At 40.5% G+C, this 10,391-nt stretch overlaps 2 protein-coding genes across 21 annotated transcripts; one reads left to right on the top strand and one right to left on the bottom strand.

Moving 5' to 3' along the window:
• The first annotated feature begins 452 nt into the window (after positions 1 to 452).
• On the top strand, positions 453 to 9,873 carry LOC4351897 (protein MAIN-LIKE 2). Of its 20 annotated transcripts, none has more exons than XR_010738462.1 (8): positions 453 to 775; positions 7,055 to 7,148; positions 7,255 to 7,332; positions 7,427 to 7,649; positions 7,828 to 7,938; positions 8,042 to 8,135; positions 8,383 to 8,472; positions 9,500 to 9,873. XR_010738462.1 is itself a non-coding variant. In XM_015764618.3 (3 exons), the coding sequence occupies exons 2-3, from the start codon at positions 1,942 to 1,944 to the stop codon at positions 2,969 to 2,971; spliced, it is 930 nt and encodes a 309-aa protein (XP_015620104.1). In that variant the 5' UTR covers positions 453 to 775; positions 1,935 to 1,941; the 3' UTR covers positions 2,972 to 3,050. The 20 variants fall into 20 exon arrangements, 2 of the variants coding, with proteins under 2 accessions (XP_015620104.1, XP_066162423.1); XR_010738464.1 differs by having other exon boundaries at positions 635 to 775; positions 7,498 to 7,649; XR_010738463.1 differs by having other exon boundaries at positions 635 to 775; positions 7,439 to 7,649.
• LOC136354731 (uncharacterized) lies at positions 2,011 to 6,249 on the bottom strand. The gene has a single exon (XM_066306325.1). It carries the CDS (start codon positions 5,595 to 5,597, stop codon positions 3,159 to 3,161), a length of 2,439 nt encoding a protein of 812 aa, XP_066162422.1. The 5' UTR covers positions 5,598 to 6,249; the 3' UTR covers positions 2,011 to 3,158.
• Positions 9,874 to 10,391: the final 518 nt, after the last annotated feature.

Raw genomic sequence — 10,391 nt, 5'->3', positions numbered from 1 at the left:
AATATAATCATGTGTGGTTTTGTAGTAAATATTTAATTGTAACGAATTTAGTGATGCAATCAGATCGTAGATTAGATAAATAGTTTATGAGAAAAAATCTTTTAAAGAAATGAGAGATGAAAGCATGTAGGGAAAGATTCTTTGCATGCAAATGGCAGACCATGCAGCTTCTGATTTTTCTCTCCTCCCATCGGACGCCTGACAACTAGCATTCTCGGGCGCGGGGGACGCATGTGTGAGAGCCGTCCGATCCGCTTGGCTCGATCGCACGGCGAGCGCAGCGCTCGATCTGGACAACGCGCGATCGGACGCCCGGGAGTGAGCCATTTCGAAAAAAGTCGGGCATTTTTTTTAACCTCAGCATTTATGGGCTTTTGGCCCATAACGGGAAGCTAGGATCAGATTGGATCCCCACGCCACTGATTTTTCGAAGTCCACGCTTCATCAGGATTGGATCCCCACGCGGCCACGCCTCCACATCCACAAGCCATCCCCAGAAGCGGCGACACCGCCGCCTCCGCCTCCGCCTCCACCTCCACCTCCACCTCCGCCTCCACTCGCCATCACCGGTGGAGGGAACGCGTCGCCCTCAGCTCCGCCTCGACAAGCCCCGCCCTCCAGTCACCTCCGTCTGGACCTACCTCACCCTCCAATCGCCATCGCTGGCGGCGGCGACGCGCGACCACCTCCACACTGGTAGCGCCCACTCGTGACAACCTCCGTTCGCCTCCACCTAGACGTCGACCTCCTTCCACCAAGCACTACCGGCTGAGAGGTAACCTCCACTCCCTACTCTTCGATTATTCAAGCAATTTTTCCAGTGAAATTTCTCAAATCGCTGTGTACAAATTGTGTAATAAGGCAAGATCAAATTTCTCCTGCTCTCCACCCCATCTGATCTGAAGCAACTAGTTAGATCCCCTAGTTTTTTTTTGGTTTGAGGTTTGCTGCAGCTCCAGATTTAGGGTTGTATTTCTATGACTCTATTGCCAGATCACCTAGTTTTGTGGTTTGAATTTTTCAGAAGCTCCAGATGTGAGACTTAGGGACCTAGAGTTATATTTCTGCAATTTTATTCCTTTCCAATTTGACCGAATTTTTTATTTATAATAATTAATAATATTTAAATTAAATAATTAGTAATTCTGTGGGAGGATTAACCAAAATACGAAGAACGCTATTCTAAACAGCGTCCACATATGGACGCTCCTATAAACAGCGTCCGCAGATGGACGCTAATCCAAACACCGTCCAGACCGGTGCAGCCACTTCAAACATATCGAACCGAGCGACAGAAAAAAGGGAGAAAAATTACGGCGGCGCTAGGGTAGGGCGCCGCCGCCGCCCACATTGATCCTGGAGGCCGTCGCCGCTGCCGCCGACGCCGTCCAGATCGACCCCGGGAGGTCATCGCCTCCTTCCAACCTGACACAGGTAGACCATCTCCGCCGTTTGCCTCAACATCGAGAGGCTGTAGCAGACGCCCACCCCCGGGAGGCCCTCACGACCGCCCGCATCGATTCTGGAGGACGCTGCCATTGGCGGCTTCCAATTTGGGAGGCCGAAGGTTGCTGTCTTCCCCGGAGGCTGCTGCTGCTATCTGCCTCGACTCCTGTCTCGTTGTTGTCGTCTTCCTTCTTCCTTAGAGATTGCAGCCATCGTGGACCTCCACGGCCAGAACTTCACCCAGAACTCCTAATCAGGTGATTTTGATAGGCATAACTGACTCCCAACAATTGATTAATTTTGTTTTTGCATATAACACATTTTGGAATGCAATATATGGATGAATAATTACATCACGTGGAGAATGGAATCAAATAGGATAGTTTCATCCTGAATTCTTGCGAACTACTGAACTGCTAATTACTTTTTTAAAGTACTGTAGCATCGAAATACTGATTTAGGTTCTTGGTTACTAACATTGTCTGTAGCTTGAAAATGGCTGACGATGGTCGGTTCAGTGATTTACTATGGATGCCTCATGGCCAACACAAAGTATCTAAAATTTCAGAAAATGTGAGTTGTTTATTTATTATTTTGGTTTCTTGCCATTTTGTTTGGTGCTCATATCTTCATCTAGGTTGCCCATGAGTAATTGTTTTTCTCTTTGATATAGCCTAGTGGTTCAATGAATATACGGCACCATCGCATTGGAATTCCTTACCACCCATTATGTCGGTCAGCTCTAGAAAATTTTGGTTTCTATCAAATTTCAAAGATGAAGACCATTAAAATTGACAAATATTTAATATCAGCATTGGTCGAACGTTGGCGGCCTGAGACAAATAGCTTTCACCTACCGATAGGGGAGATGACAATTACTCTGCAAAATATTAGTTGCCTATGGGGTTTGTCGATTCAGGGAAAACCAATTGTGGGCCAGTCTGATGGAAATTGGGGTGATATGATTGAGAGGTATCTTGGGATTCCACCAGAACATCAAGAAATGAAGAAAAAAAAGAGGAAAAAAGAAGATGATACATTTGCACTGACCTATTCACGATACTCCATAAATCTGAGTAAATTGCGTGATCACTTTCATGTCATGCCCAATAACCCAACACAACGGGAGATTGATTGGCATAGTCGAGCAATTATCTTAGAAATTCTTGGCTCCATTATTTTTACTGACGCATCTGGAGATAGTGTTCCGGCTATGTACCTCCAATTTATGGATAATTTAGCAGTGCAAACTGAATACAATTGGGGAGCAGCTGCACTTGCTATGTTGTATAGGCAATTGAGCATTGGTGCTGAGAAAGCAAGATCTGAAATTTTTGGTCCTCTAGTACTATTACAGTTGTGGTCATGGTCACGCTTGCTATTAGGTCGGCCAAAAAATATAATTGCAAAGACGGATGAAGTGGGGGAGCAAGAAGAAGAACAACCAGATGATTGCCCTATATTTGGAGCCAAGTGGTGTAGTTTACATAAATTCCCTACCCCACATAACTGTGGTAAGAACTAGTTCATCTTTAACAGAACAATTTAAATCCATGATCCAACAGTACGTATTGATCACAACAATAAATCTATGATCCAGCACACTATAGGCTGCCGATGGTTCCATTACCCTGCGTTCCGCTCGACATTGCGCCTACAAAAAAAAAATCAGAGAATTATATGACATAGAAATTAAATCACCATTTTATAAGTTACTCAAATTGGTTTCTACCTAATTCACTATGGTCGCTATCTCTTGTGGAACGGCGTGCCTGGTGTCTAAGTCTCCTTCCTTGCATTTCATCCATGTACATTGGAATCCTGTTATGCTGACGACGGCCAAGATTTATCAGTCTACGATCAGGAACAATTATTGGACCAGTAAAAGGTGGCCATTCAGTTTGGTTTCCATAAGGATGAAATTGCCCCACCCAGGTGTTCGCAAGTGATTGAGAAGAGTAGAACGGAACGATCAATTCATTTTCACTAAGATTTCTGTGCTTGCAAACCGCCAATACATGAGCACATGGAACACCGGTTAGATTTGGCTTCAAACAATCACAGGATGGTGGGATGTTGGGTTGCAAAACTACCTTGTACTTGAAGTCTCTGCGTGTGTAAAACACATGGTTTCCTTGTTGCATTGGGACTAATTCGTTGTCAACCTTCACCTCGTATATTCCAACTTCTTCTCCATATGAGATTACACTCATACGTCTAGCCTTGTCTCCTCGCTTAACCAATAACTTTTCAACCCGTTGAGACCAAAGCTTACCACTGTGCACTAAGTTGAGAGCGATCCGTCTTCGTTCAACAAACCATTCTAAGCACTTTGAAAATGTTTCCTCCACAATGGCTGCCACTGGTAACCTTCGAGAAAACTTAAAAACGTTGTTCAAGGACTCGGATCCATTGCTTGTCATGATTCCCCAACGATATCCCCCATCCTTACATTGAAATACCTTCTCAGGCTTTTCTTGCTCATCTTTATCTTCTTGCAAATACTTCCCAACTTTTTCAAGATATGTTATTGCCTCAGGACAAATATTTGCAATCGATGACATTCCTTCTTCAAATTTTCGGGGTTTCTTTTTCTTCACTGCCCACTTAAATGTCTTGAGCACCATGTCATTACGACAAGCTTTCCATAGATTCTCAGCTACATGCTGTGAGCAAAGACGGTGCACGCATTCACCGGCACCCTCATTCCATCCAATGTGAGGTTGCTTAAACAACCATTTGATGGCTTTATGTCGGTCAGATATAACACACATAAACTTTCCATATCCTATTACCTCCTTCCGTAGCCATCTCATAAACCACCCCCAGTTTGTACTATCTTCCTTCTCTACAATAGCAAATGCAAGAGGTAGTAGCTGATTGTTAGCATCATATCCACAAGCAATCAACAATCTACCCTTGTATCTCCCTGACAAAAAGCATGCATCAACACTTATTACTGGCCGTAAGTATGGAATGGCATTAATGCATGGTCCAAATGCCCAAGCCACACTTTTAAATGATCGCTGCCCTTCCTGAGTCGTTGGATTCGACAAAAGAACATACTTTGTACCAGGGTTTTTAGATTTTATAGCCTCTAAGAAAGGGATAAGCAGACCATATGAACCTTCCCAGCTACCAAAAAGTTGTGCTATTGCTTTCTCTCTACCACACCATAACTTACTGTAAGATGGCTTCACATTTCTATATCTCTGCTGGACTAGTGATCTCACATTTTTTATACTTAATTCCAAGTCATCCCTTAATGCATCACGTATCACATTAGCAATCATAGCAGACGATAACTGAGCATGATCAAATCTATCAGCCGGTGCTCTACAAGTGTGAGCATACGGACATTTCCTTATCATCCAACATGAGCCTATTCCTATCGGTGTTGCATACAGCCTCCACATGCAACTAGTATCCGTGCACTGAGCTATAAGCTTAGACTGACTACTTGTGCTATATTTAATTTCTGAATTTTTATTGATATGAAACTCACCTATGGCAATCTGTAGATGCTCTTTTGAATCAAAAGTCTTTGCTTCTGCTAGTGGATTGTCAAATTGATTCTTGCATCCAAAGAAATTCTCATCTGCTGTTGTCTTCCTTAGTACAGATATATCACTGAATGCTTTTATAGCATCTTGTCCAGATGCACGCATCAAAGGAAAGGCATTGACAGAATGAGTAACACGTGGTTCTGAAATATCATCATCTGAACTATTGTTAAGGGCATCATCAGAATCATGCTCGTTACCACTATCTTGTCCATTCTCTGCAAGATCTGTCTCCTCACCTACATATGTGTCTTCAGCAATATTGGCATCACCTATAGTTGTCGTTGTTTCGTATTCCATGTTACCTTGGTTGGTTTGTGGAGACAACGGCAATGCTGTTGAATGCAGGTCATGGGTTAAAGTGGATACGACATGTCCTGCAGAATGAATGGTATCTGGCTCCAAAGAAACACCTGAGCCATCCCTTTCCGAATGACCCGGCTCCAAAGAAACACCTGAGCCATCCCTTACCGAATGCCTGCTTGATTCAACCAAGGGCATACTATTAACTTGACTTAATCTTGCTTCCGCAGATGTGCAATTGACATAAAGCTCAACAACTTGCCCACACGTCTTCTCGAATATCATCTTTCATCCCCTGTCTTCATAAATAGGAATGAGTTGAAAATATTGTGGTCCAGGATTTCCGATATCAAACCGAGCTTGGATACTCATTGCACAATGATCCTCAGTGTACCCAAGGGCTTGAAAAATTTCATTTCTGACTTCTTCAAAGGTTGTAGCCTCAAGTGCCGGAAAAGTTATTTTTGGAGGAATGTTATATTCCACACCCTTATCTCCATGTTGTATTCTACCATCGATATATACTAGAACAATAATTATTTTTCTCTCAGCCATCTGTGCAAAACAAACTCAATAATTTAACAAATCAAGTTAAATAATTAGTAGTTAGATAATAATCTGTACATATATCTCCTAATTTAATTTAACAAAGCAAGTTATATAACTACTAGTTAAATAATAATCTATTCATATATCCTTCAGATTTTTTTAAAAAAATGTTGATTTGCTTATTAAAAATATCAACGAATAGCTTATAATTTAAGAACATGCACTACCGATCCAACTACACAAACATGTCAATATATATAAAGTACGTATGAACACAATGTATACAGCAGGCAGCAGCTGATCAATGCTAATTAGCTAAACGTATGCATGGGCACCTGTTGCCTAGCTCCCACAGAAAGACGTACATATGCAGATCAATGTGAAAGACATAATGCATGCATGTCTTGCAGTTCACCTATTGCCGGCCGGCGAGCAGCCAACGAACTTGCCGCTGAAGACGCCGTGGCTGGATTGATGGCGCTGAGTAATGAACAAATCCAAGGCGCCGGCGTCGACAACGACAGTACGGCGTGGTTTGCAGGGTGAAGCGTACGGATCGAAGGCGAACAGGCGCATACGACGATGCCGGCGATCCCTAACCCTAGCTAGGTCGAACAACTTTTGTTTCGATACTTCTCTTAGCGTATCGGTAGCGTCTTGAGGGTCTGGCTGCACCAGGAAGATGGACGCTGTTTGAAAGAGCTTCCAGATCTGGACGCTGTTTGTAAGAGCATCCATGTCTCCATCGTATTTTGGTTAATCTTCTCAAAGAATTACTAATTATTTAATTTAAATATTATTAATTATTATAAATAAAAAATTCGGCCAATTTGATGTCGTTATTCAATTAAAAATTAGGTATGAAGTCAAAAGGCATGGATTTACATGTGGGTTTTGTGTTTTGTCGTGATTTGTTACCTATATTTAAATGTGGTTTAGCATGAGCAACATATATTTAAATGTAATTTGGCATGAGCATGGAATAACTAGCTAGATATGAGTTGCATAGTTCTCATGAAGCCTGAATGTGTGAGTAAATGGTATTAGTATGATCACTTTAGTTTGTGACATAATTGACTGTACAGAATCAAAGTTTACTTGAGAGACCTAACAAACTAATTTTCAATGTCTAAATCAAAATTTATCTGTAGAGCATATCTTTAATGCATATTCTCTTTTTTTTAATAAACCAGTGTGATATGTCAATAAAACTAGTGGTTGCAGCTGAACATTTAAGCCAAGTTTATTGCCAAATCATGTACTGATAGAACACTGCTACCTTTCCAAGTGAGTCAATATAGTTGTGCTTCAAAATCTTATAGTACCATATAATATTTCTTTCATTAACATTTTATTGAGCCCTAGAACTAATTCTAGGAATGAATTTTAATAGGGAACACTAACTTATGCATTGAAGATTCAGTTTCATATATGGAGGAAAATCGTAGTTGGATGTATAGAGAATGAAAAGGTAGGTTATACAGCCAAGTATGGGCTACTGGGGTAGATCATTTTGTAGAGCATGCGTTTTCATTACCTGAGGCATTGAGTGATGGGACATCAAGGTGTCCATGTAGGAAAATGTGTGTGCTCGCACAAGAGAAAGAGAGAAGAGGTAACAATGCACTTGCTGCAGAATGGTTTCCAGCAAGGATATTATGCATGTACTGGAGTACACCAAGTTTCAGGAAGATGTCAATGCGTGGCAAGGAGAATCGGTTGGTAGGAGGTAACACTGTATACCATCGTAGCGGATCACGTGGCTTATTAGGGACTCGACAATTCCTAGTAAGTTTCCTACTTTCTCTTAATTTGTATGGCTCCTTATCCACACTGTTGTCACATTATTCAGAATAATTTGTTTAGTACAAAATAATTTGTTCTGCAATAGTTGGCATTCTCACGTGTTGCTGCTATTGTTATCATTCACATGTGTTGTTGCTGCCTTTTTGAACAAATTATGTAGAAGACCAAAAATGGAGTTGATCCTGGGCAGGCAGGAGCATGGCATCATCAACACCGAATGGAACATGACGGGCCAAGAGGGCTCTGCTGTGAGAAAACTGCTATTTTTTAGGTTAGCTTCCCTTGTTATCTTTTGTGAATTCTTGAAATTTGTCATATTTGTAGGATCTGTACCAAGACTTTAGCTAATGTTGAACATCGTTTTCTGTTGAAAGGCAAAATATGATAATGCAATGAGAGAGAAATATGATGAGGATTGGCTAGCGAAGAATCTAGACATAGATCATGCAGTTGTACATGACATATCAGGTAATAATCAACTCAATTAACTGTAGTACGTGCAAGTAATTCTGAATGTGTATAGAAGTAATTACAATTGTTCCTGTTTCATTTATGTTGTATAAAAATTATGTAGTTCTGGGTTGATATGTGTAGCTTGTCTTTTCATTCCTTTTTTTTTTGTGGGGTGTGTCTTTTCATTCCTAAGCTTGCTACATTATATATAGCTACTATATGTTTTTCTTAGCAATTTTATTTGTCTAAATTATATTTCTAGGCCTGCCCCATGGGAGATTTGCAAATGGGAGATAGTGTAGTCAGTACAATTGACATAAGGGCATTGTATTGTAACAAATCTCCTGGGAAGGTAATAAAAGAAATAACTATGGTATACAGAGTTTTATGAAGAAATCATATGCCCTGATGCTAGATTTGTTGTGTACATAAATGGACTAGTATCTTTTATGCTATGAATAGTGTTCTATGCACATTTTTTGAGAAGAAATCATATGCTTTGTACTTCTGATGCCGGTAATAGTTATGTTCGTAAAATTATAATAGTTGGCTGCTAAAATATTTTGTATGTCTGTCTTGGTCAACAAATAGAATTGACTTTTTGTCACTTTAATTTTGCTCATGTAGCAGCATACATGTGCAAGTGCCTGCAACCTAGGTTCCCTAAGACCACCTATAGGGATATTGTTTTAGATTATAACAATCAAAATCATGATTAATATATCAGATGTCGTCTGGTTTGCACTAGTTTTTAGCAAGCTAGCAGCATACCTAAGCTCTAAATATGGGATAATTAATTGCACTGCGCATGGCGAATTTCGTACTGCACCCAATGTATTAAGGGCCTGTTTGGTTCACACCCTGAGAATCACGCCTGAGTCAGGCATGATTCTTAGGCGTCTGATTTTGGTGGCCTGCAGTTGGATGCACCTGCCTGAGTGAGAGCACTCAGGTCAGGGCACCATCCAAACAAGCCCTAATTAAATCTTTCAAAATATATCAACTCTACAAAGACACTTAGAGTTGATTCCTATCATTTAACCTGTGCTTTCCTGGATTACACAACATGCTGACTGAGGTCATTAGCAACCTGATATGGACTAAGAACATTAACTTTATGTATGTCTGATCATGGGAGAACAATAGTAAATATTGTACTGCTTTGAATGCACTTTATCCTGGCAAATTCTAATGTTCCCATTGACTTGGATGCTCCCTGTTGCTTCCATCAGTTTCTATAGTCTGTACATGTTATGAATCGATGATACGAATCACAGTTTTTTAGGAGTAAAATCTTGGTTAAATGTTTGTGTATTGACAGTACTATAGAAGTTGACTTGCCATTATAATCTGGGTGAATTTTATCTATGAATGAACAGTCGTCATCAAGCTCAATGTATGGTGCATCAAGCTCCTCAAAAAGAAAAGCATGTGAATTAAATCATGGAGATGGTGGTTCTGCTCATGATGATGTTAGAGACTATGGTGTTGATCATGTTGATGATAATGGAGAGTATTATGGTGACGATCATGATGATGTTATGCATGGCTGAAGTCATATTCTTGACATTCGTTCCAACTGATTAGCTTTAGATTCATTAAGAAAACTATTTGTTTTAAGCCAAATGTTTGGCTAATTGTACTATACTGATCGAGTAGTGGAAAACTCTAGAAAACTCACAGTATTTGTTTGGTCATGAATCTTGTTCATATTTACTATTAAACTACATTACTAGAAAACTGCCAAAATAAACTTCCTATGTTGGGAATCCAATTGTCCTGTAGGGAATCCTAAAATCCATTACCGAGACTGTAACAGAGATCCATGAAACCCCGACGGTCTTACGGTCGGCAATATTCCGTTGGAAATTTAATGGCCAACGGTATATAGAATCACCGTCGGTGAGTTGACAAATCCCCGACACTCATTCCCGACCGACAATTCCCGACCGTAAACTGTCGGCTACCACATTCCCTACAGTTTTCTAGGATTGCCAACGGTGATTTCACCGTCGGCAAAGGTTGCATATCATGTAGTGAACAGTTGTTAGTTTCACATATTTTTATCATTTAGTTTTGATACATTCCCTACAGTTTTTTAGGATTGCCAACGGTGATTTCACCGTCGGCAAAGGTTGCATATCATGTAGTGAACAGTTGTTAGTTTCACATATTTTTATCATTTAGGTTTGATGCTCATTAATGAATACCCCTTGATATTGAAAATATTCCTTGACGATCAAGGAATAGGTGTCAAAAGTTGTGCTGTGG

This window comes from Oryza sativa, chromosome 12 (assembly GCF_034140825.1).
Source record: "Oryza sativa Japonica Group chromosome 12, ASM3414082v1".
Lineage (NCBI taxonomy): Eukaryota > Viridiplantae > Streptophyta > Magnoliopsida > Poales > Poaceae > Oryza > Oryza sativa.
Note: the sequence above shows the minus strand (reverse complement) of the source record. Positions and strands in the feature narration are given on the sequence as shown.

What these genes read in the sequence shown, in the direction of transcription:
- LOC4351897 (XM_015764618.3), top strand. Translation starts at nt 1,942, where the DNA reads ATGGCTGACGATGGTCGGTTCAGTGATTTACTATGGATGCCTCATGGC. An exon ending in TATCTAAAATTTCAGAAAAT is followed by an intron (nt 2,020 to 2,119) that starts GTGAGTTGTTTA and finishes TCTTTGATATAG; the next exon opens with CCTAGTGGTTCAATGAATAT.
- LOC136354731 (XM_066306325.1), bottom strand. Translation starts at nt 5,597, where the DNA reads ATGATATTCGAGAAGACGTGTGGGCAAGTTGTTGAGCTTTATGTCAAT.